Source organism: Astatotilapia calliptera, chromosome 2 (genome assembly GCF_900246225.1).
Source record: "Astatotilapia calliptera chromosome 2, fAstCal1.2, whole genome shotgun sequence".
In the NCBI taxonomy this organism is placed as follows: Eukaryota; Metazoa; Chordata; class Actinopteri; order Cichliformes; family Cichlidae; genus Astatotilapia; species Astatotilapia calliptera.
Window position 1 is genome coordinate 23,009,597 of NC_039303.1, and position 27,347 is coordinate 23,036,943.

Genomic DNA, 27,347 nt, shown 5'->3' on the forward strand with positions numbered 1-27,347 from the left:
GCAAATGTACTAAACAAGGGCTGCCATTGTTCTTAAGTATATGATGGTAAAGCGTCCAGATTTAGGATATACAGTGGGGCAAAAAAGTATTTAGTCAGCCACCGATTGTGCAAGTTCCCCCACCTAAAATGATGACAGAGGTCAGTAATTTGCACCAGAGGTACACTTCAACTGTGAGAGACAGAATGTGAAAAAAAAATCCATGAATTCACATGGTAGGATTTGTAAAGAATTTATTCGTAAATTAGGGTGGAAAATAAGTATTTGGTCACCTCGAACAAGGAAAATCTCTGGCTCTCACAGACCTGTAATGTCTTCTGTAAGAAGCTTTTCTGTCCCCCACTCGTTACCTGTATGAATGGCACCTGTTTGAACTCATCATCTGTATAAAAGACACCTGTCTGTCCACAGCCTCAAACAGTCAGACTCCAAACTCCACCATGGCCAAGACCAAAGAGCTTTCGAAGGACACCAGGAAAAGTATTGTAGACCTGCACCAGACTGGGAAGAGTGAATCTACAATAGGCAAGCAGCTTGGTGTGAAAAAATCAACTGTGGGAGCAATCATCAGAAAATGGAAGACATACAAGACCACTGATAATCTCCCTCGATCTGGGGCTCCACGCAAGATCTCATCCCGTGGGGTCAAAATGATCATGAGAACGGTGAGCAAAGATCCCAGAACCACACGGGGGGACCTGGTGAATGACCTGCAGAGAGCTGGGACCAAAGTAACAAAGGTCACCATCAGTAACACACTACAACGGCAGGGAATCAAATCCCGCAGTGCCAGACGTGTTCCGCTGCTGAAGCCAGTGCATGTCCAGGCCCGTCTGAAGTTTGCCAGAGAGCACATGGATGATACAGCAGAGGATTGGGAGAATGTCATGTGGTCAGATGAAACCAAAGTAGAACTTTTTGGTATAAACTCAACTCGTCGTGTTTGGAGGAAGAAGAATACTGAGTTGCATCCCAAGAACACCATACCTACTGTGAAGCATGGGGGTGGAAACATCATGCTATGGGGCTGTTTTTCTGCCAAGGGGACAGGACGACTGATCCGTGTTAAGGACAGAATGAATGGGGCCATGTATCGTGAGATTTTGAGCCAAAACCTCCTTCCATCAGTGAGAACTTTGAAGATGAAACGGGGCTGGGTCTTCCAACATGACAATGATCCAAAACACACCGCCCGGGCAACAAAGGAGTGGCTCTGTAAGAAGCATTTGAAAGTCCTGCAGTGGCCTAGCCAGTCTCCAGACCTCAACCCCATAGAAAATCTGTGGCGGGAGTTGAAAGTCCGTGTTGCTCGGCGACAGCCCCAAAACATCACTGCTCTCGAGAAGATCTGCATGGAGGAATGGGCCAAAATACCAGCTACTGTGTGTGCAAACCTGGTAAAGACCTATAGTAAACGTTTGACCTCTGTTATTGCCAACAAAGGTTATGTTACAAAGTATTGAGTTGTATTTTTGTTATTGACCAAATACTTATTTTCCACCCTGATTTACGAATAAATTCTTTACAAATCCTACCATGTGGATTCATGGATTTTTTTTTCACATTCTGTCTCTCACAGTTGAAGTGTACCTCTGGTGCAAATTACTGACCTCTGTCATCATTTTAAGTGGGGGAACTTGCACAATCGGTGGCTGACTAAATACTTTTTTGCCCCACTGTATGTGCAATAAGTTGGGAGTAAGACCCATCTCACCATTGCAATTACCCACTGAGTACTGGCACTCATGCCAAAGGACACCTTGTGTGTACCTCTCAAACATGAGCAGTTTTGCCAGAATCTGGAAATGAAAATAGGTTTTTTCTTTCCATCCTGACATAATGTGGTTCTCTCATTTCCAAAGATCTACTGTTAATTGACGATTAAACAATTTTATCAGATCTTTTATAGATGTTTATCATCACTTAACATTTTAATTAAAACCCACTGCTGTTAAATGACCCACAGCTACAACAGATTTACAGTTCTGAATTGGTACAAGAAGAACAATTAGTATCATAAACTTTAGATTTAAGATCTTAAGACACTTGTCAGATGATACTTGTTGCAGTTAAACGACTCTGTGTTTGAGAAAAACAACTAATGGTTTTCTATGGCACTTTAATACTGTTTCTGTGCAATGAGCAGTGCCAGTGTGGAAGTATAATGGCAGGAAGGTTTGAACAGGATTTGGACTGCCTCTCTCTTTTAATCCTTAGCATATGCTCTCAACCAACAACAGCATTTTAGTGATGTCGTAATCCTGCAAAATGTTGCTGAAATAGATACAAAGCTGCTGTTTGTTTTAATTTAAAGCAGATCTGTTGGCATTGACCGCTGATGGTTGCTACTACTGAGGCGGCTGTGTTTTGTGCACACGCTTACAACCTTCGGCATCAAGATATAGTTTTACAGTATTTTAATTCATACCAATTTTTTAAAACATCCCTCTGCAACTGATCTCAAGTATAAGCTTATGTAGGATACTGTAACGGATATCAGCAACTTGCTGTTGTCTCCTAAAATAGATAGTTATGACTTTGCAAAGGGACCACTGGGGACAATGGATGGGGTAGTCTAGAGTGACCCATTGATTACGTACAAAGGTGACCGTGGCGCACTATCGATTGCAACTGGGCAGGACAGACATACTCCTGCATAAACCGGACAAAGCTTCCAATTTGACAAAATGGAGAAAAGAGAGGAGATGAAGACAGACTGAACACTTCTCCTAGGTTTTTTTTTCTTTTGTAAAGTCAAGACATTATGAAAATGGCAGCTGATGAGAATCCAAATAGTCATATTTCTCTGTTCTCTGGGCTTTCGCCTGACTGCCTGCCTGTACAACTGATACTTGGCTTTGCCATGGAAAGGGCTCAAAAAGGAAGATTTGGGACCAGCTGAGATACCAGGCTGTCTCCATCCCCGTTTATGGAGATGGAGGATAAAGTCAGATACTTGTCTGATGATTAGCCAGCGCTGAGTATTAAGTGGCAAAACAAAGAAGACTTGCACAATTAGAGGTTAGCGACTCGAATATAGATCTATTCATCTCGTCTCTTTCCTCCCATTTGACTCGCCGTGAAACAAAGCCAACCTATTAAAGCAAGTATTGAGTGGAGAAGAAATGGTTTTAACAGAAATATTGACATTACCACTGCCTGCTTGTTTCTGCTGAGCAGGGCGCTTTTAATCGGAGTCTGTTTCTTCGTTTGGTATCCATACAATAACTGAGCACAGTGTTTAGGTTTTATGAATGCAACAAATTCATGAGGAAGGATGGTCTGTGCCTCGTGTTTAAAACCAGTGAATTACTATATATGTGTTATATGTGACACGACTGATGGGTACATCTTTTCATCACAGTGGTGCTTGTTGGATAGTGTAACTGAGATATCGTAAGGTTTATTCACACTTTAATTTACCACTACAGCACTAGTGGCAATGAGAGAAAATAACTGTCCAATCAGAGATAATTACCTAAATTTGCTACTGTAATGCCTAACACCCTCGCAAGCATCAGGCTCATAAGAGGAACCTGCTACTTCAAGTCTGTATGTGTGAAACAGTCATCGACAGTAATCATCAATAGCGAGAGCACCTCTTTAATCTTAATCTAGCAATGACGTTCCATAGGTGGGTGCATGTGTGCTATAGGTGTCTCTTATTAAAAATGTTGCTCTCTGCTGCCAGACTGTACCTGCCTTTTTATCAGGTAATCTCCCACTCCTTCTCTTTCACACATAAACAAACACTGGCCGGCAGAGACCTGCAAGGTAACGCCATTGCATGCCTCGCCATGCTGTGTGATGCCCCGCGGTGCTGCGCTCCATTCGGTGAGGCAGCATGAAGCACAAATCAATATGGATTAAAACTCTGTAAGGCGCTATCTACTCACCTCCTCGCACTACATACAGAAGGGAAACGTGTGCACTTAGTATGCCAGATTGCTGAATTTCCCCCCTTTTAAATCAGAGAGGAAAAGTGAAGAGTTTGAGATAAGCTAGCTGTAAAGTAAGGGTTACCCTGACAATGAAGAAAAGCACCTGTGCTGCGTCCAGCTCACGACACCCGTGGTTCATATCCATCATGCTGCTTAGAGGGCAGCATGATGGGGGGGCTGGAATCAGCACCTCATTCCACCTGCCACACCTAGACTGAGCGTCGCACACGAGGACTCACACATGCACATGGAGTGACAGCCCTGGTGGTAGGCCTCAACCCCCATAGCAATGGTGGGCCTCCCACAGTGCACTGCAGGACACCAGAGATTATCCCGACACTTGCAGACAGTCACAGAATGTTAATCCTCAGCCATCTCTTCTACTGTGCTGTTAAATCTGGATCTTACTCTCAATTGCTCCTCCTACAAATCTCCCTTCTTTCTTTATCCATCACTCACCACATCCTCTCCCCCACAATCCACTAGAATCTTCCTCAAATTCCCTGCTCTAACCCCTTCCTACCGCCTGTTTTTAACTCCATCCTCTCCTCCCCTAAAATCTCTTGATCCCTGTTTTCTACTCGAGAGCGACAAGGCATCATCCCCATTTTTCTCTTATCCTTTCTCTCCGCTCCCAGCCCAGCCCTCGCTATCAGCGATCTTCTCATCCCCAAGAACACAAAACACCAATCAGCCTGTCATAATCACTCTGTTGGAAGAGGAAGCTCTGAACGCCAAGCGCAGCTGCTACGTGTTGAATTAGAGAAAGCAGAAATGCTAACGCTGCAGCTCATAGTAGTATGGGTTGTTTTTGTTGTTGTTGCTTGAACATTTTACTGGATGCGTTCTATTTTTAAATATGCAGAAAAGGGAATTCGAAGGTTTATTAACTACACTGTTGATTCCATTCTGCTAATGATAATACTGATTCTCATTCCTTTTTTATTTGTATCCTGGAACAATAAAGCGACAGCTGCCGGGACTGTTCATTTAAAAAATTACAGAGGAACAACCTCTGAATGGTATCTGGTCTCCCGCAGCTTCCCTTCTTATTCACTGCGATTTGACTCATAAAAATTGCCCTCTACAGCTTGTACTTTTTTTTAACTACTCGTCCCAAAGGATTTTTCATCAGGACACTGTGTCTGCTAACTTCCAAACAATAAATGCAGTTTACGATCTGTCAGCAGTCTCCAGCCCGTTAACTTCCTCATACTGCTGTTGTCATGCAAAACACATGCAAACTTCTTGTCTTCATATACGTCAGCAACTTTCCACCACTGGTGATGTTGAAGAGTCAATAAAAGTAAGGTTGAAATGTTTTCTGTGATGCACTTAGATCTTAATTAAACATTAAGAAATACAATCACGGTGAAAAGAAAAGGCTCGCTCTTTCCCTTCTAAGGTTTGATGGGTCATAGAAATTGAAAAAAAAACAAACAAACAACAAATCCACAAGCTACATCTCATACTCTAGAGGCATCAGTTAGCATGTTAAATTTGATAACAGTACAAAATCAGAAAAAGGCTGAACAAGTATTGTGGCTTGTTTGGGAGGACTGCCAGAAGAAAGACTCATCTCTCTAACGAGAACATGGCAGCGCAAGTTTGCAAAGTTACAGCTGAACATACATGAAGATGTTTCGCAATAATGCAACGCCGTGTTTGGAGCAAACCAAACACAGCATCAACGCCTGATATCAACTGTCAGGCACGGTGGTGGAGGGGTAATGATTTGGACTTGTTTTGCAGCCACAGCATCTCGGTACCTTGCGGCCACTGAGTCGACCATGATCTCCTCTCTATGAAATTTGACAGCGAAAGCGAAAGACTGATAAAGTCATACAGAAAATTGTTACTTCAAGTCAGAACCACATTACTTTTTCTTCTATCCAGATGCATAAAACCTAAGTAATGCAAGAGTGCATACTTTCTTCTTACAATGACTGTACTGTCAATCTGTAAAATGTATCCTTAAATTATTTACACATATTATAGTTTGTAATTAACTCACTCTTCCATATTGTTCTAGAGTGCCCTAATCACAAGACCCTAGGGTCATCCACACTTCAACCGGTGGTGACATTAACCAATGCTGTGACATTTTTTTTCTGTCTTTTTAGTCGCTTCTCATCTCACAGCTTCATGTATTATGCAAATATTCAACAAACAAAATAGTTACATGATTCAGCGACGTCTGAGAGCAGAATAAAGCATCAAAAGCACACTAGAGATGTCTTTTGTTAATGGTTACTTTTTTAACACTGTATGGCAGTTCAAAATGTTCTGATGCTGTTCGTTTCTGTTTCTGTGACAAGCTGCAAGCTTTCTGCTAGTTTACCATCTAAAGTATCTGTTTTCACAAATTATATATTATTAGAAATTACTGATATCACACTATTTAACCAACTGGAAGGGCTTTTTACACTGTGTGACGCTGTCTGAAAAGAAAGATGGCTGTCGTCAAAGGAACGCGGTCAGCTCTGAGGTCATCAATCCAGAACAGCGATCCTAGATCGCGCTGTGAGAAATGTTTGGAGCTTTGGCGACTACAGTGAGCCTGCAGCAAAACCGAGGCGGTGTCAGAAACATAGGATTACACTCCCACAGCGTGGCTGCTGTTACAACCCACATGTACTAGCCAACAAATCGGTTTGTGATTGGTCAGTGTGACATTTTATATGTGCCATTTAAAGAAAAAAGCCTATATTGATTTAATAGCGTTATTGGAAGGAGACAGCCAAGACTCTCTCACCCACTGTCATCACCCAAACAAAGCCACGCAGCCACTCTGAAACTATACACACATTAGACAAGAACATTAACAAGTGCACAGCAATTATTATCAAATTAGAATACAATGTTCTACTGGGACACCATCAGTCTGGTTTGGAGCAGCAGTGGGATGCTCAAAAGAAACTGTTTTCTTCACATCACTGAACCATGGAGTTATTTATGGTCATTAAACAGTTACAGTCACTGATCACCCCCTAACTAGATAAGAGGTCCATGCCCTGTTGGTAAGCCCTGGTTTTGTCCATAGGGTGATTGTGTTTTGTATGGAAAGCAAAGTCAAAATCAATGTGAATGTGGGAAGGAAACATCAAAAGGAAACCGACAGTGTTGCTTTAGTTCATCCCAAGCGAAACATCACCGTCTGGATCAAATTCATCTAATAATTTTGACTTATTTTCATTTATGCTAATACAGGGAAAGTCAGATCACCAAAGTGATTAAGGTTTATCGTCTGGGTACCACGAGATTTGTGAAAAATGTCCAAAATGATCTGGCAGTATAAGGTTACTACTATTTCAGAAAGTGTGAGAACAGTGGAAAAAACTTCTAAGCATATATATTAAATGTTAGACATATAGAAGTGAGTGTTAACAGATGAATAAGCAAAAACAAAACAAAACAAAAACAAGCAAGAGACACACACAACAAAAAGGCACAATAATTGTATAGGTCTTTTCAGGTCTAGTTATGTACCTATGCATGCTGAACATTGGAGCTCATATCAATATAACTGTTGAGAAGACTGATGATAGAGTAGCTTGTTGTCCTCTACAGTGACTGGTGGGGTTGTATATCATTCTTTGGACATCTGACATCTGTATGAATGATTTAGCCAGTAGACAGTTTGTCAGTTATTGGTTTCAGATTGTAGACGTTGATAAGGCTGTCATCTTCAAAGATGTGCATAAAGATAGTTGGCTGCTTTACACAATTAAGTATTTATACTCATATAGCATGTCGCTGAAGTTAAATTAATTTAAACAAGGAAATACATGATAAATAATTTTATTTTATAATTTGAATTCTTTCATTTTAAATATAAATTACATGGACCTTAAATGATATTTAAAGCCCATGGTGCTACTGAAGCGCTGAAACAGAGTTGAAATACACCGAAATGAAATACGGCTTTAATAATTGCAGAACTGGTGGTCGGAGAATGAGAGTTTTTTGATTTGTGCAGTTGTCAGGATTTGGCTGATGACCGTACTGTATGTTCTATATTAGTATCAGGGAGGAGCCGGCGATTTAGATGGGAACTTTCTCATCTTTTTTTTTCCATTTACCTAAATTGATATAGTTTCTTTTTTTATTGCTACCCACTCTCAAAGTAAATGCATGCGAATACAATAAAGCCGTTCCCACCTATTGTATTTCTTGTGCGCTATAAGGCAAATGCAATATACAGTTTTTTAAGATTTTAATTTCCAGAGAAGTCATGCTATTTACTCACCACAGAACACTGCGCAAAGCAAATAGTATATTTCTGACTTGCTTCCACGGACAGAAAGTAATAAAATAAGGCATTGAGGGAAATTATCATCAGCAAATATCAAAGGTAAAAACTTTGCTTCCATAAGGATTTAAACTGAGCCAGAAAAGCAAACTCTGTGAATTTATGAAGCAACAATTTTAACCTGAAAGTGTCAGTGTCACAGCCCTCCGTTATTTGTTTATTGTAAAAGTGTGGGTCAGAATATGTCAAGAAGATAAACCTTTACATGATCCGATTTAGATAATCTGCGCTCCAACATCTCCTCACGTCTTTGCTGCCACGTGAATGAATACCTTTGTATTGCCTTCAAGGTTGCGAACTTGAGAAAAATCCTGCTAAACGAACCATAATGGTATTAAATAAAAAATAACCTTCAACCTCTAACATAAAAAAATGTTTATTTTCCTTTTCTAATACGCACTCTGCTCTTACTCCTTTCTACCACTTCTTACTAATAAAAACAGATGAAAACTCTGCGGCCCAATAACGCGAGCATTAACACTAACCCACGCTCACAGAGACAAACAATCTCTGAAACAGGAGTAAATATGGCTGACTTTTCAATAGTGGAGGAGGAGAAAAAAAATGGACCCTCTGGGAAATTTTCTCTGATCAAGTGCAAAGAGATTAACCAGTTGGACGTGTGCTAATGAACAGAAGATCATAATGAGAGGCGCTCGTAAATGTAGATGAGGCATGTGAAGAAGAACAGTGGCTTCGTCTTGTATCAGATGAAACACAAGAGTAATGTACGGAAACCAATTATTTTACTGTTCCCTTTCTACCCAACATCCTGACACTGTCTAATGATGGACTGATGAAAATGTCAAGTCTTGATTTAAAGCGTGGATAGGAAAATAATGCTATAATAATTTCCAGCGGTAGCCAAGTTAGAAAATAGGATTACATAGGTTGCAGTGCCTATACACAGCAACTAATATACACTTCTCAAAAAAATTAAAGGAACACTTTTTAATCAGAGAATAGCATCAAATAAATTTAACTTCTGGGATATTGATCTGGTCATTTAAATAGCAGAGGGGGTTGTTAATCAGTTTCAGATGCTTTGGTGTAAACTCCTGCAGGATGGCACATCAATATGTTTGCTGTGTCGCCCAGCACCATGTCTAGAGCACGGAGGAGATTCCAGGAGACGTGCAGTTAGTCTAGGAGAGCTTGACTTGGTTGTAGAAGGTCCTTAACATATCAGCGGGACCGGTATCTGCTGTTTTTTTGAATGAGGAACAGGGTGAGCACTTTGAAAGCTGCAAACCTGCAGCAGGACACGGCTGTGAATGTCTGATTAAAAAACAAACAGAAATAGACTTAATAAGGGTAGTCTGAGGAACCAACACCCTTCCTCTCGTGGACCTTGTGCTAACTGCCTGGCACGATTGAGCCAATTAGCATTTGCCATAGAATACTAGAATTGGCAGGTGCACTACTCGTGCCTGTGCTTTTCACAGAAAGAAAATGTTATCCTGAGCACATGTGACAGACATGAAAGGGTCTGGAGATGCCGTGGAAAACTCTATGTTGCCTGTAACATTGTTCAACATGACTGCAAATGGGTATCAGGATGAAATCCTTGGACCCATTGTCGGACCCTATACTGATACAGTGGGTCCTGGGTTTCTCTTGGTCCACAACAATGCCCAGCCTCATGTGACGAGAGTGTATAGGCAGTGGAGGATGAAGGAATTGATACCACTGCCTGGCTCCCATGCTTGCCAGACCAGAATCCAATACGTTCCAATAATCCAGTACCTCAGAGACATTATGTTTTAGTCCATCCGGCGCATTGCATCCTCAGACCATCCAGCAGCTCAGTGATGCCCTGCTCCAGATCTGGGAGGGGATCCTACAGGACACCATCTAATGTCTCATGCATACAAGCACGTGGTCAAACTATTAAGTACTATTTTGAGTTGCTGTAACGAAACTTTGGTAAAATGGACTATATCGGGGGGTTTTTTACTTTGATTTTTGCAGTGCCTTTGATTTTGCCCTCTGTAGTCTAATAATTTCCATTTCCATCAAACAATGTCACAGCGTTCTGTTCCTAACACATCATCGGGTCTATATCAGTGTAGATATTCAGCATGATATTTCTTTTCCCATTGACCCGATGTGTTTTCAGAGTGTTCCTGTAATTTGTTTGAACAATGCATATTACTACCAGTTAAATATCGTAGCACATCACATACAAGGGGATCTAAAATGGGTTCAATAATCACAAGGAGGCTACAGTCAGTTGTGACTTACTGATCACATAGTCTCCGAATGGATCGTCATCATCCTCATCATCCAGGTAAGCTGGAGCAGAAGTAATGGAAGAAAGAAAAGGCGAGAGAAAAGAAACAAACAAAAAAAAGATTGTGAAAAATCAAGAGAGAAAGCATGAGAAACAAACCAAAAACAAAACTGAAAGTGCTCAAGACAATCAGAGAAACGAAAACAAAAACAAAGCGAATTTCAGTCTTCTAACCTCCGATCATCTGCCTTTTTTTATACTCATTCTTGTTCTCAGCCTGATACTTCCAGCCTTCATTAGGAGGCAAAGCGCTGACCATTAAACTACAAAAGTCGTTTCAGCACCACGCGGAGGAAAATATGATCACTCATAATTGACTAGAGAATTCTCAGCTTGCTCTCAGCGCTGCTTCTCACCGTTACACTCCTTTCCCCCCTCTTTCTCTAGGCAGGTTCTGACGATGGCATGAGAGCCCATTACGGCTCACTAAATTCCCTATTAGGATGGCAGCACAGTCGTCAGCAAGTTACAAGTCCAACACAAACGATATTTTACAATGTGTGTAACTTCTTTTTAAAAACTGATAATAATATTGTTACTATGAGTGGACCCTCACTGCCTGCTTACACCAGCAAGTTGGCACAATAACGCATATTTGACTGCCCTCTTTGTCAGCTGTATAGGAAAATCCCTCCCTCATCATCCTCTTTCCATTTATTCATCGTTTAGGTTTTCCTCTTCTTCTCTGCCTTTCTATCACTCCCGGTTCCCTTCCCTTAATGTGAGTTAGCATCCATCTACTGAAATCGATATCCCGGGGCTTTTATTAAACACTGCTCTTATGCATCTGTGTGTGTGTCTGTGGTGTGGACCTGCCTGCCCGTCTTTGTGCATGTGTATTATCAGCTCCAGGTCCAGCAATACCATACAGTCAGAAATGCTCGACAAGGACAGGGAAAATTTTTTATTCATCGCTTAATTTTGTGCGAGTGTGTGAGCATGTATGAGCACCATGTTGAATAGACCAATCATTATTGATCCTGACTGCGGGGCATATTTCAAACCCTTGGCTTAACCAGAGGACATACGCATGCAGATGGATGCTGCATGCGCGTGTGTGTGTCTATTACCACTTTTCTCATTCCGGCATGCACGGCGCTTAGTACATGGACAAAAAGTCCTTGAACCGCTGGGTGAAGTATGGAGGTGTACGCACACATACACATAGCATGCGCACGCTCTCAGTGGTGTGTATTTCTGAAAGCGAACTGTCAGTGCTGCTCTCACACACCATTCATCACAAGCTACTAATTCTGTTAGACCATTGTCGAGCCTTTCGCACCCCACGTTGCTCTCTGAAAACTCAATCAGAGGCTAATGCCCCCAACCCTCCCAACACACAAACACGCGTGCTCTCACTCTCAGTTTCTTACTCGCACACACTCACAGAGACCCTGAGGGGACAGCAGTGGTCTTGGGGGACCCCACCAGCCCAACTCTATAAGTGTTGCTCGAATTTGATAGACAGGCGAGGCACGAACTGAGTTACTCGTGTTGAGAGTGGCTGCAGTGTAAATCTAACTGCTAACACCTGAAAGCAAGAAAAAGGTCTTACAGTCACTCTGTGGCATATAATTATAATCTGCGTTGCATAGTATAAAGCACTTTTTATTCAAAACGAAAATGATCATAATTAAACATTATCTTAATATCCTTGATTACAAGACAATCACTTGAGCGCCGTGACTGTCTAAGGTAAAAAATTTTTTAGAAAAATCTCTGTCAGCCGATTTGAATGCAGTTTGATTTACGGTTCACATTGTGGGGGAATATTAAAAAAAAGAGGACAGCGCTGGTGCAGGCACTCTGCCACCTGTGCTAGTAGATTTGATTAGTTAATCAGAGGAATCACTTTGCCCAACTCTGCTTTTATAAAGCATAATTACAGCTCCAGCTACCAAGGAAATGAAAAAAAGAAAAGAACAAAAGGGGAAAAAAAAGTTCTCAACTGCAGATGTTTTTAGAGACATTTGGAAAGTTTTGTTTCTGGTCTTTTCAAAAAAGAGAATTAACACTTTAGCATAATAAAAGCATCACAGCAAAGCTCCTTAATAAAAACAGAGTGAAGAAAGGCTCTGCGAGGAGGGGAATTAAGGCATTTGAGCAAGCCCAGATCGGGGGCAGGGTTAGTCAGAAAAGGCCAGACTAAATTTAGCGCCACCTTTTCATTCTCTAATTATGAGATTAATACATCCTGTCACATACGTCACAATACAACCTCATGATTTATTATCCAGTCAACCAGATGGAGAGATTGAGCCAGAGAAGGAAGGAGGAGGAGAGGGAGTTTGTCTGAAAACAGCTAATCAGCATGCATGTGTGATTTGGGCCGGTCCTCAACTGAGCGGCTAGTCTGTGTATATAAAGTTGGCAGGCGGGGTAAAGGCAAGATTTATTAATGGGAAACAATGCTGAAGTTGAATTTGATTCTGTATGTTTTCTTTAAATGGCTGCTGTATAATGAGAGGAAAACACAGAGGCATATGGACCACACACACAAACACACACAGAAGTATATGAGGAGCGCTGGACTATGGATTTTGGCCATAAAGTCTGGCCTGGGCTTCAGGTTTAAATCAATGTCAGAGCCTGATCTTATTTCATTTAATGCATGTTTTAATCATTCTCCCTTCTGATCAATGCAGTTTGGATGTGACCATCAGGCACTGCTGTGGGAATTTACAAGCACTCCTGTTCTCCTGCCTGTGTTTCCAGACGGACGTTTTACGAGGCAGTGCACAGTGTGACAGTAAATCTCTTCCTCCACTTTGCCAAAATGAAATCTCCAAATGCTGCTCACTATGCCCATATTTGTTTGTCTCCCGCTAAAGAAACTTGCATTGGCTCTGCCAAGTCAACGTTCTAGTCTCTTTATTTTAATAGTGTCTGGAAGGGGCAATAAACGGGAAGTGTCTTTATTCAATAGTCGACAATAAAACTGGATGTAGGGAAACTTTGAAATCCCTGAGTTGCGTTTATGAAACTAATTTAACGGGCTTTGCATACTTCTCTGTAAAAGGAATTTACCAGTGAATGAAAACAAGCGAAAAACAAACCAGAAAATGAAAAATCCTCTCTTATGAACTGAGAGTTAGATTCAGGAAGCTGGTGTGACAGATACCAGAGCTCTGCAGGGGAAATGAATACACTCAAACTGCTCCTTAAGCGGTAACTTATTCACTTAATGGTCAATTCATCCTCATCAGTGGATGAAGCTCACAGAACAACATGTAAAATGTCAGTAGGAGGAGCTCGTAGCTATTTTGTATTGTTCATTTCCCATTTTTTGGATATACATAGATACTTAAAGGGAAATATATTTAGATTTCTTTAACCTACAGTTTCTGCAGACCCTTGACACCCATCCCCATATCAGCTCTGTCTATTTGTGTTAATCTCATCGATGCCTTTTGTGATGACAGCTACTATGTTCTTGCTGCTTTTGCTTTCCATGTATGGGTGTGGAATGGTGACAGGGCCTGTAAAACAGTCACACCAGCAGATATGCATTAACAAGCCACCTTATTAAGTGCACCTTGTCTAACCCTCCTTTTCCCTCAGAACTGCATTAATTCTTTGTCACATAAATTACTATTTATTTGAATACACTATTCTACATATTATATATTCACTATTATACAAACTATTAAACTCGAACTTGAGGGTTATTCAGCTGGAAGCAGTCATCAAAAGATAGCTACGCTGTGGTGATACAGAGGTGGACATGGTCAGCAGTACTCATGCAGGTTCCAGCAAGTAATTGATGCTCAGTTGGTACTAAGAAGCCCAACGTGTGCCAATAAAATGTCCCTCACACCATTAGACCACCTGCAGCCTGAACCATCAATACAGGGCAGGGTGGATCCATCCTGACAGTACTGTCTGAATGTTGCAGCAGAACAGGCAACTTCTAATGTCCAGTTTTGGTAAGCATTTTCAAAATATCAGTGTCCTGTTCTTAGTTGACAGAAGAGGAACCTCGTGTCATGTTCTCTGCTGCTCAAGATTACTGTGGCCTTCTTTTCAGCTCAAAGCAATCAGCTCAAAGTCACTTGTGACGAAGGCACCCGCGACACACAGCTTTACAGGCAGTTGAATGTTTATTTATAATGTCTCCAGTGACTCCAGTTAGGCAGTTTTGCAGCCGCCTCTCTCTAGTGCAGTACACACAGCTCCGCTGTCAGGTCCCAGCATCCTATTCAAACAGGGAACGCACAATTATACAATGGAAATCAGCTGTGTTGGTAAGCCTTCCTCTAACACCACACCTGCTGCTCTGCTCCACCCCCCACCCCTCCATTCTGATGCCTGATTTGAACTTCAGCAGTTGATGTTGACCAGGTCCACATGCCTAAATGCAATGAGCTGCTGCCATGTGATTGGCTGATAAGATATTTGTGTTAATGAGCAGTTGATCAGGTGTACCTAACAAAGTGGCTGGTGAGTGTAAACTAAAGTATATTTCCCAACGTGAGACACTGACAGCCATTTTAAAAGCACAGATGGGGTAAATCTTTTTTCGAATGCAGTTTTTATCCCAAATCATAAATATAGTTCACTTTGCAAACACTTCAGATCACACATAGTGACACTTGTTGTGCACTTTGTTTACCTATGCAGTGGCTGTAAATGTAAAAAAACGGGGAAAAAAACTGTATTCAAGATTCTCTAATGTAACATCTCCTTAGGTGTATGTACAGTTTGAAGTGCTGATTGTGTTGAGACTAACAAAGGCACCAGGCATCGTGATTGCTATAAAAAAGATAACACTTTTTAATTTGTTATTGACTCAGCTTTTGTTTTGATTGTTTTCCAGGCTTTTCACCTCCTCCAGGAACAAAGATACAAAAATAGTACATGTAGTTAGGCACTCAGATATACGGGTGTCCAACTACACAGTTAGGGAAACGTGTGTATTTTGTTTGTTCGCTGTTATAACGACATAGAATGGAAAAACAAAGATCACAGATGTGAAGTAAAAGAAATCTGTAAATATATACTTCACTGACTCTTCAGTCAGTTGCCCTGCTGACAACAAAAAATAAAAAATGAATAAAAAAATAAAACACACAAACACAAATTGTAATAACCTGGAGGTTTGTAATATCTGTCACGGTTTCTGTGGGTTTTCTATTTTGGTAGTGAAATCTGCAATAGGGCACACGCAGACATTCATCCACATGTACCCTGAAGGGGAACCTTAGACCCTCAAACTGAAACCTGTCAGTCACACTGCCAAGCTATACTGACAGGAGCGTAACGAGAGCTGGTGAGAGGCGCCGTGCGAGCGAACAGAAAGACACAAGAGGAAGCTTGAAAGCTGGAGAAGAAAGATGGGAGAGGAGTGAGATGAAGAGGAGGAGGAGGAGGAGGAGAAGCAAGTGGAGGTGAGACTTCTGAAGATTGTTAGAGACACGGCGAGATGAGAGCGGTGCAGCATGCTGCTTGGTGTTTTGGCACGTCACCGTCTTTTTGATTTGTTAGCATGTGTTTATGATGTTGTTTCTCTGTCTGCTTCTGTCAATCTCTATTATTAGACCCTCAGATCCTCCTCCTGCTGTTTTGACACTCCCGCTGCTCCTGTTTCACACTTCCACTCACACGGTTCAGACTTATACACTCTCACGCCGATAGACAAGCGATATAGGACACATGTCAAACTCAGAAACATATATGCACGTGTGCAAAATCGACACAAGATCAACACGCGCTCGATGTATGCTGTATCTGGTGTTTTGTTTGGAAGCAGAAGCAGGAGCAGAGGGTGAGATTTCCTCACTCAGAGAGACTAAATAACTAATGGATTGACTTGATCAGACACACATACACTCGTCTTTTTATCAGGCTGCTGCGTTGCCTCTGATCTCTTCATGCTGGCAGAGACACCAGTGCAGACGCCTGATCTAAATCTACAGTCTGTGAAACCACGAGACGGGCCTAAAGGTGTGAGATGGTGGTTTCCCTAATGCTTCTATAGAAGGCAAACTTTTGAAGTGGAATTAAATTAAAATTACTTTGATTTGAGACGTGTACTGCATAATCAAAAGTATGAATGTCTGACCCCCCCAGGAGCGTATGAATAGACTTGAATACTACTTTTTTGACAACGTTTATGTTGCGACACTGACAAGCGACATGTTTTGATCGCCTGAACAATCGACACTCGGTGACATCATACTGCAGGCAAGTGATTATCACAATACAGAGGTGGATTAAGAAGCTAATTCTGCAAGGTCCTGAAAAACAGGCGACAGAGTGCTCAATGCTGTTCCTCTGGCCCTGAAACAGAGAGAGTGAGAGCGGCGTCTGCAGCTGATATCTGTGGCTGCAAGATTAGCTTGGTAATTAACCACAAAGCAATTATCGGGTGGTTGGAAGAGAAGCGCATCTCAGGGAAGGTGTTTCTTGACGTGTTTAATAGGTGTTGAGTAGTTTGATCAGTCGACAGAAGTTGTTTCGGATTCTGAGGCTCACAGTCCAACAGAGGTTGATCCACAGCTGATATGTGCGGCTGCCGAGAATTCAATTAATTAGACTGTTGCTCTTCCTTCCATCCACTTTTCATTAACCTCCATTGACACCTCGGTGAGGCCCGTGCGCGGGTTTACGACTGCGTCAGGATTAACAAGGAAATGGGAAGTTGGCAATAAACAAAGTTGCCGGAGGAATGAGATTTCCCCTGGGAGAAACGCACTCTCGCAGTCACGGGGCGATTTAGAGAAAAGATGCAATTGGAGAAGCGAGATTAGCTCCTCTCACAAAAGCTAAAATGCAATCGGCGCTCCCCCCAAAAAAGCTCAGAAGTTGTTTTTTTTATCTTCTTGTTTTGAAGACTGACAGACCAGTGGTGAGATATCAGCAGATAAGTGGCTTAAAAGGGTGGAGTTGAGGGTTTTGGCTAAGTGCTATTGATGAAAATAAAGAGGCCCTCTGGGGGGGTGTCCAACTACTGTTCTTCAGATCACAAACAGACTTAATCAATAAATCCAACTCTCTCGCAATTCAAGCAATGGCTGTCTGTCGGAGAGAGGTTTTCACAATATTGTGTAAGATTTATGCATACATTCCCTTTCATGATCCCATTTCATATAACATCAGCCCAGAGCATCAGCCTCACTATGTTCACACATTCTCATCGAATTCATACTCTTTTTTTCTCAGATTATGGGCCTCAACTTTAATAAATGAAACACATCTCGATCTTCTGAGAGTCCTTTGTCCTACCTGACTCATCATCGGACTTGTTATCATTCTCAGAGTCAGTGAGGGTGAGGGCTGAGTTCTCGCGACTGGACACTCCTGAGCTTCGGCGGGACTTTACCCCTCCTCGTCCGGCCCACAGCTGGATGGCCCGCTCTGGAGACAGCGGCCCCTCGGGGTCTGAGTCGGCGTCAGAGCCAGCGCTAAGGGAGTAACCCCGCTGGAGTAGGCCGAGGTCGGGACAGTAGGGAACAGCGGCGGGGTGCGGAGGGGGAGACGGCTCGCACACTCCGAGCTCAGCCAGGGTGAAGTTGCCCCCTGCGAAGGAGAAAGATGGGTTTAAGGGGATTGCTGAGAATAATGTGCGTAAATGCAGCAAAACTGATCGCACTAGCACAAACGAATGCTCGCACAAGCAAATGCTCACGCACGTCTGGAAAACAAACCCACCATCACACGCAGAGAAGCACACTAATTATGAAACCACGGAGGCGGAGGAGGAAAATTGCGCTTTGTTGTGGCAGGCAGGAGGGGGAGAGATGACGCAGCATGAATCAGGCACAAAATAAAAACTAGCTGCTGGAAGAAATATGTACTGGCCTGCAAGCCTGTTAAGGCTGGCTGAGAAGGCCCGGCTGCCTTGCTTTACTGATCCACATTGGCATTCATGAGGTGTTGATGTGAGATCAAAGAGTTGCTCACTTGAGGCCTCTCAGACTTTAGTGGGGCTGCTTCGTTGCCTTCTGGGTTTGATCATCTCCCCACCTAGTTGCCATTGCACGCTGGACCCCAGGCTTGCCGAATGTACCGCAGTCTGCTGCAGCACCAGCCCCACCGCCTAACACTCTTCCCCTCAAGACAAACCGACTCGTCACGTCCAAAATAAATATATAAAATTATCCAAATTAAAGCACATCAAAGGCGATCAATAAACAGAGCTGCGGCCCAATTAAATCCAAGCTGAGGAAAAAGCAATTAAGGAAAAAGGCATGCTCAACCAATTTATTCTCTATACTAATTAAAAGAGTATTGTGGATGCAATCGCTCACCATCAGCTGTTGGGGTAAAGGGATCGGGGGAAAAACAGTTGTGATTCACTTCATTAGCAGTTTGTGAGGGAGGGTAAAGGAAGAGGCGAGCAGAGAGAGAGGTTGGCATTGTGGCGGCACACTATATGAATCAGCGCGCTGGGAATCGCACAGCTGTGTGACTGGGTTAACTGTGACTCATCAGGCGTACGGACGCAATCACAGAAAGAGGAATTAAACAGATGAGAATCGTCTGCTGGATCTTCACGGCTCCTCTTCACAGGCTCGGCGGAACTCGAGAGTTCTGCTGAAAGTAATGCGGAGGGAAACGCAGCCAGGGAAGTGGTGAAAGGCTCTATACTTCTACTCAGGCAAACAGATGGACTAGGCTAGAGAGCAGAGGCAAGTATAAAGCTCCACAGGTGGATTCGGCTAATGCGCTACAGCTTGCCAAGCTTCCAACAAGCTACAGTGCAAAGGCACCCAAGCACCACAAGACATCAGCGAGTATTACCATTCCTCGTTTTCCTCGCTTCATTGTCTTTTCCTCCCACTTCTCATAAAAGGGAGACAAAAGGAACCTTCTTTACAATCCGTGAGCCAAGGGACTTTGACAATTTGTTGGCAATTTACACTACAGGATCTAACTAAAGTCGATGAACTCATACCTGAGATGAAGTATCGCAGGAGGACAGGAGAAAACTCCAGGAGGCCTGAGAGAGTAGAGCACATGGGTTCTTTAACATCAGTCAGCAAATTATCCAGAACTGTTCTGCTTGCTAGAAAAGCGTCTACTCCACAATCACAGTCAGGATGAGTTTTTATGCAGATTATCCCATCCGCCTAAAATGACAATAATTGGGCTACAAACACAGCTAGTCTACACAAACACTGCGTGGACACAGTTACACAACACTTAAGTGTATGCTTGAGTGCATTTGTATGCATTGTGTGCGTGCATGCACGTATCTAATGTTACATCCCACAGGACACCGCTCTGTACAATTAACATCTCATAACCAGTGATTACACATGTAAAATCCAATCTCTCCTTATCACCATCAGCTGGAGACACCGCCCTATGCACTATGTATTCAAAGAAAGATGGATTGGGGCGAGGGGTTGAAGCAGACGTGAAAATCTATCTCAGTTATTCCTCAAACAGAAAACCAATTGCATGTTTGTTATATGATATTATGACAGATGTGGGGGCAAAATGTGGCACTGAATTCTAATCAAATCAGTCCCTGTCCGTCCATACGACACCGTCGCTGTCATGCCCGCCCTTATGCGCATTAATGTGTGTTTTAAGGCTTGTGCCATTTTGGCAGCAAACTTGGGCTGCTCACATCTGTGTCTGTTAATTGTCTGTGTGCTAACAAGTTTCAGGATCCAAAGAGCCAAAAGCTATCCCACCATGATTTTACTGATGTTCCAGAGAGCTTCTGTTCACTAAAGGCCCAAGTTTATCAGTCTTCAAGTGCGCCACGGTACCAATAATACTTGCAAATATATAGTACTTTGCGAAAGTCTGTATATTTTACTAGGAAATTTGAAAATTGAGACATATGCAAACATGCAGGGCTATACAGTATATAAAGTAAAACAGAATGCTTTAAAGTCAGTATTTGGTATGACCACCTGTCTTCAACACAGCCTTAACTCTCTTAGGCAAGCCTTTTTGTCACTTCTTTAAGTAGCCTTCATGAACAGTTTTCAAGGCTTCTCGAGGGACATTCGAAAGTCTGGCAGCCTGTTGTTGACATTTTTTGTAGATTCAACAAGAACTGGGAACAAATGATGTCCTTTGGCGTCTGCTAGCTAAGAGGATTTAAAGCTGGTTCTTTGCTAGCTTGTCTTTCACATGTAGACGCAACAGTTGTTCCTACCTTGAGTTACGTGCTTTTTTATGTTTTAATCATTCAAGCATAAAAAGGTCAGTGTTATGTCAGCGTTAAGTGACTTAACAGAAAAACCAATCCCCTGAAAATTGGTACAAGGACACTGAAAATGTGTGAAAAATCAGCAAATGTCCATAGAAAACCTATAATTTCTTTTAGAAAGGCTGGAGAACAATTAGTTTAGAGCACCTTTAAAAAAGTACAAGAAAGTCTGGCTCCTTGGAAGCAAAATTTAAAGAAAAAAGGGGTGGCTCAAGTTTTTTATTGTAATGCACTGAATAAAAATGAACTGAACTAGTTCTCTAGTCGCAAACTTTATCTCAGCATCTGTATCTTAGTCCTGGCTTCTAATATCTAATGATCAGAAAGACTAATCCGTGATTAAAAATTAGGTGTGCTACACAGAATATCCACAACCCTCATCTCCACTCCGTGATATTTTGCCACGAACTGGCTTGGGCATCATAATGAAAATCTACCGAAAAGTTATATTTATAGCTAGAAAGGCATTTTTAAAACACAGAAGTCATTCAGATATTTATCAAAATCAGCAGACAGATACTGATCATTAGCAATCCCATTTTTGACGTAAACAACCATGCAATACTCACTTCATTTTACACATGACTTCACCTCATCACCATGGAAACAGTGATTTGCAAAGCTGTTTATTCATTTTCCACCACCGATGTAGGTTTTTAAAAAATAACCATATAAGCATAATAGTATTGTGAAAATAGTCTCATATCGTCCATCCTTACTTCAGACAGAAAAAGAGACCTTGAACTTTGACCCTTTTCTTAACATGCATTCCCATTAAGGCCAACCACCTTCCCCCTGCTCTTTGTCTCTCTGCTGAGGTGCTTTCATTAAATCCACTTTATTGCCGTTTTGTTCACTGCTCTGTCTGTCTGCTCTACCTCCATCTTTTCCTCTTTTCATCTCTCTCCCTGCAAAGAGTGTTTACCATGACCAAGGATTTCATCAGTCTTCACTACCGCATCTTATGATCCCCTTTTTCGTCATCAGCTTGCCTCACTCTCTGTTTCACTCCCTATTTTTTCCCTTATCAGCTTAAAAGGAAGCGCACCCCCCACCCCCATCTTCACACACAGTGTAGCACAGCGGCAGCCTGTGCAAATGAAACTGTGGATCATTTTTCATTGCTTTGACACAATGTTAATTCAATCACCAGCTTTCTCACTCAAACTTTAAGGAACTGTCTCTGGACTATATTGATATTAAAAAAAAAAGTTAAATCAAAAGTATTTTCACTTCATTAGGATATTTAAAAAATAATAATATTATGATTTTTTTTTTTTAAAGAATCTTCAGGCAATAAAACTTAAGTCTTACAGCTCTGACAGAGCTAGCATATTTCAACAAGGCCTGAACTGGCTTCACTTGGCTAATTAGCATAAGCAACACCAGTGCATGGCTAATTAGCATACCATTACGTGCACACTTTTCTCTGCTACTATTTACAACCTATATTCACACAAACTATTTACAGCAACAGAAACGTTTATTTTAATCTTTTGAAAGGCGTTCTTAAGGGAAAATCTCACTCAGTGAAACTGCACATTTTAAAGCTCCGTTTGCATACCTGTTACTAGTAGTTTCCATGCTAGAGTTTCTCTGTCACATAATCCTCCCATTGTGTCGGTGTTTATGCACTGAAGTGTTTCAGTTTTACAATCTTCCTTCAGGTTACTATTGTGCCTCTATTAGTAATATAATGAGAGCTCAATAAGGTCAGGTAGCAGCAGGTAGAGTCTGTGGGAGGATAGGGTCCTGTAGCTATATGGAAAACAGAAGAGGTGAGGTTCGTGTTGGTCTGCTTCAGGATCCTTAAATCCCTACTAAATTCCTCTGCATCTGTTTGCATGCTCTTATGTCTTGTCTAATTGCACAGATTAATTATGCACTCAGTGGAGACAGGTTATAAGATAATAAAGATAAATTGAATTTTGGGAATTTTTTGATCTGGGAAGCATGACCCTTAACTGCAAGCTGCGTTTATTCTCTACTTGGTCATTTCTGCTGCTTCCCTGACTCTCCTGTCCTTTTCCTTTCTCTTGGATCTGTTGAAAAATGTCATCACTAAAGCATTTATTAAGAAGCAATATAGATGTATTTTTTATTGCTTCAAAATTCAGATAAAAGAAAACACAAAAGAGAAGTTCATTTCTTCAGGCATACTAAAGTGCAGCGCAGATGAATTCAGAATTGGATGCAAATGAAAATGGAAAATATTAAGAAATGACACATTTTGGCTGCTATTAGCAACAAATTTCTGCATTTCTTAGCTGTGCCAAAGAAAATAAGGCTTTTACTGTTATTAACAGTAATTTTACGCATGTCAGGAGATTGTTGGAGAACCTACCGTGAACAGTGGCATTTGCTTCCTGATTTTGATGCAGCCTCCACTGAGGAGCAAATCAGTTCACTAGTTCGGCACTTCAGGGCAAATCAGAACTTGTTCTGAACTCGCACTCCCTTGAATGCTGAAAATGGCATGTCCGAGGGTGGCCCGGACTGTAAACTATTCAATCTGAAAAAAAGCAGCATAATTGCAGGCAATGAAACCCACAAGTTCTGCCTGCTTTACATCCTTTACAGAATTACACGGTGGGGTGGAGGAAAGTCAACCAGCATAATGCAGAGTCCTGCTGCCTATACTTTGCCTGTCAAACTGCTAACAAGCACAAATGATTTTTTAATGATAGGCCCTCTATCCCACAAAGCTGTCTACTCACAAACAGTCACACTTACACACATACACTGTGCATTGCACACTTTCGCTCCCTCACGCACACACACACACACACACACACATAATGAGTTTTATCAAGGGAAGTACATTTGGTTTAATGGATCACTGCCAATGCCATACCCACTCACACTATTGTATTGTTGTAAGTTTCAGCAAGATGCTTGCTATTTCCCCCATGTCACTTATTTTTCTGAGGCACAGCGTGTGGCGCATGAATACTCCAAATGATTATGTACTGTACCTCGGGTAAAGGGAGCTAAACTTACTGCTGAGCAAAGTAACAAGTAAATCTGCAGCTTATAACATGCAGTGTTTCAACCAAATGATAGGTCTGTGAAGGTAAATCCAAATAAATCTACAAGACTCTGTTTGGCTGAATAAAGAAAAAAACAAAAAAACAAAAATCAAACAAACACTGTTTGTACCAGTGAGGCAATACAGTCATTTTCAGGAATTTGAAGGCTTATTGTAGAGTTTAAAAAAACAACAACTGCATATTGGTTAAAAGGAGATATTAATGTATTTTTTGTTTGGTAAGCCACTTAACACTGACCTGTGAATGATTCAAGCATAGAAACAGCACCTGACTTAAGGTATGAGTTAGTGTTATGTCTGCACATAACAGACAACAATTTTATATTGTATCTTTGTTACTAGCAGCCTGTCAAAAAAACAAAACAAAACAAATACACACGCACAATCTATGAATATAAAAAATCCATTTTCCTAGCATTCTGTTTTGTTTCCTAGCAAAGTACACTATCAACGTTTCAATACACCTCTGAACTTTGATGTTTTCCACATTGTCCACAAAACACAGAAACATACCGTCCAACCAGCATTTAGTATTTTGGGATATACAGGGAGTGCAGAATTATTAGGCAAATGAGTATTTTGTCCACATCATCCTCTTCATGCATGTTGTCTTACTCCAAGCTGTATAGGCTCTAAAGCCCACTACCAATTAAGCATATTAGGTGATGTGCATCTCTGTAATGAGAAGGGGTGTGGTCTAATGACATCAACACCCTATATCAGGTGTGCATAATTATTAGGCAACGTCCTTTCCTTTGGCAAAATGGGTCAAAAGAAGGACTTGACAGGCTCAGAAAAGTCAAAAATAGTGAGATATCTTGCAGAGGGATGCAGCAGTCTCAAAATTGCAAAGCTTCTGAAGCGTGACCATCGAACAATCAAGCGTTTCATTCAAAATAGTCAACAGGGTCGCAAGAAGCGTGTGGAAAAACCAAGGCGCAAAATAACTGCCCATGAACTGAGAAAAGTCAAGCGTGCAGCTGCCAAGATGCCACTTGCCACCAGTTTGGCCATATTTCAGAGCTGCGACATCACTGGAGTGCCCAAAAGCACAAGGTGTGCAATACTCAGAGACATGGCCAAGGTAAGAAAGGCTGAAAGACGACCACCACTGAACAAGACACACAAGCTGAAACGTCAAGACTGGGCCAAGAAATATCTCAAGACTGCTTTTTCTAAGGTTCTATGGACTGATGAAATGAGAGTGAGTCTTGATGGGCCAGATGGATGGGCCCATGGCTGGATTGGTAAAGGCAGAGAGCTCCAGTCCGACTCAGACGCCAGCAAGGTGGAGGTGGAGTACTGGTTTGGGCTGGTATCATCAAAGATGAGCTTGTGGGGCCTTTTCGGGTTGAGGATGGAGTCAAGCTCAACTCCCAGTCCTACTGCCAGTTTCTGGAAGACACCTTCTTCAAGCAGTGGTACAGGAAGAAGTCTGCATCCTTCAAGAAAAACATGATTTTCATGCAGGACAATGCTCCATCACACGCGTCCAAGTACTCCATAGCGTGGCTGGCAAGAAAGGGTATAAAAGAAGAAAAACTAATGACATGGCCTCCTTGTTCACCTGATCTGAACCCCATTGAGAACCTGTGGTCCATCATCAAATGTGAGATTTACAAGGAAGGAAAACAGTACACCTCTCTGAACAGTGTCTGGGAGGCTGTGGTTGCTGCTGCACGCAATGTTGATGGTGAACAGATCAAAACACTGACAGAATCCATGGATGGCAGGCTTTTGAGTGTCCTTGCAAAGAAAGGTGGCTATATTGGTCGCTGATTTGTTTTTGTTTTGTTTTTGAATGTCAGAAATGTATATTTGTGAATGTGGAGATGTTATATTGGTTTCACTGGTAAAAATAAATAATTGAAATGGGTATATATTTGTTTTTTGTTAAGTTGCCTAATAATTATGCACAGTAATAGTCACCTGCACACACAGATATCCCCCTAAAATAGCTAAAACTAAAAACAAACTAAAAACTACTTCCAAAAACATTCAGCTTTGATATTAATGAGTTTTTTGGGTTCATTGAGAACATGGTTGTTGTTCAATAATAAAATTATTCCTCAAAAATACAACTTGCCTAATAATTCTGCACTCCCTGTAGTCACCCCAGAGTTCTCAGTCGCTATACCCCAGTAGAGAATAAACGACACCGTCAGTATTTCTAAGTGGCCAAAAATGACACATGTTTGCATTCAAGCGGCATAGTGTACCTTAGCAGTAGTAATTATCACAACAGGAAAATAATAAGTATACAGAGCAGCAAGGCAGGCAGGAAACGTTAACAAATCTGTAGACAGAAAACTTTTTTTCCTAACCAATACTTCATCTAAGTGTCCTTTAACAGTTACCATACATGAACCGGTTCATTCTTGCAAGCATAATGCCAGCGCTCACTAATTGCTATGCGGTAGTGTAGTAGTTTAATTAACACACTGTTTTTTAACTAAAACCATAATGTGAAGCCTAACCCTGACCATAGCAGCCCTTGATCTTCTACTGCCCTTTGCTTTATTAGAGCAAAGTGTTGAGAACATTCTAGTTCCTAAAGCTTTGTCCTATTGCAATCCTCGATACAGATGTCTACACTCACCTATACACACACACACACTAATCTATTTGCTTTGTTTATTTCTCTCTTGTTAGTTCAATTTCATTCACTTAAACCTACTCTTATTGGAATTGGATTTTGATTATACTGATTACCATTCTTGTGTACCTTGTGTTCCTGTTTCCGTGTGCACTAACAGTTGGTATCTAACTTAGTTGTCTCGCTCGGTGTCTTTCCGTTTCTTTCTCACATACAAATGATCATATTTCTTTTTAAATCTCGCTTCCTTCCTTTCCTTGCTCTGTTTTTCCATTTACAAGCTACACTTCACTCAAGCTAAAAACACTGAGTGAAGTGTTCTTCGAATTCTTGCTATTTATTGTGAGTCAGCGGCCAGCAACCAAACTGTTGTGGCATTACCTTTATTGTGCGACTGACATGTCATGACACGATGGCAGCGCACACTCTCAATTACACACATATACATCCCATAGCGTGTGACATGTCATTAACGCCACCATTAGCAGTGCAATAACGACCTAACAGATACGCACAAATCAGACTGCTATGGTCAAACACTTCCCACACCTCCCAGATGACACCCGTACTTTCAGTTCCCGCCTGAGCCACAGGGGCCTTGCACCTTCTAATGAAGAGACCAAAATAGGTGTAACAAATGTCATCCATTCTTGATCTCATTCTACTTCTGCCCAGAGGACAGCAGTCCGGGTTGGACAGGACATGACGAGACATGACACAACACCATGCACTTGAGAAGAGGTCTTGTCACTGAGAAGTGTAGCTCTAAGCAGTGAGGTATTTCTCATCCATAATCAAGGAGCCAAAACTGACTAGACTGGGAGACACGGCTTATCCTTGGTTATGACACTGGCATATTTCTTTGGCATTGGGATTAAACTGACTTTTATTAAAGCGTAAAAGTAAATGTGGGAATAATTTTAATCGTTATTATTACCCAATATTGTGAACACAATTATTTAACAAAATGACAGATTGTAGGTTA

General features: G+C 41.6%; 1 protein-coding gene across 9 annotated transcripts in view; it reads right to left on the reverse strand.

The window, feature by feature from the left end:
• Positions 1-27,347, reverse strand: part of tenm2a (teneurin transmembrane protein 2a) — a 230,994-nt gene that overhangs the window by 130,976 nt on the left and 72,671 nt on the right. For 4 of the 9 annotated variants that reach the window (XM_026188689.1, XM_026188645.1, XM_026188654.1 and 1 more), the window contains exons 3-6: positions 19,443-19,487; positions 19,289-19,330; positions 17,771-18,064; positions 10,498-10,548 (exon numbers count right to left, since the gene is read on the reverse strand). In XM_026188689.1, coding sequence (XP_026044474.1) covers positions 10,498-10,548; positions 17,771-18,064; positions 19,289-19,330; positions 19,443-19,487 — 432 coding nt within the window. The remainder of the gene's footprint in view (positions 1-10,497; positions 10,549-17,770; positions 18,065-19,288; positions 19,331-19,442; positions 19,488-27,347) is intronic. The other 5 variants (XM_026188681.1, XM_026188674.1, XM_026188666.1 and 2 more) reach the window with 3 other exon arrangements.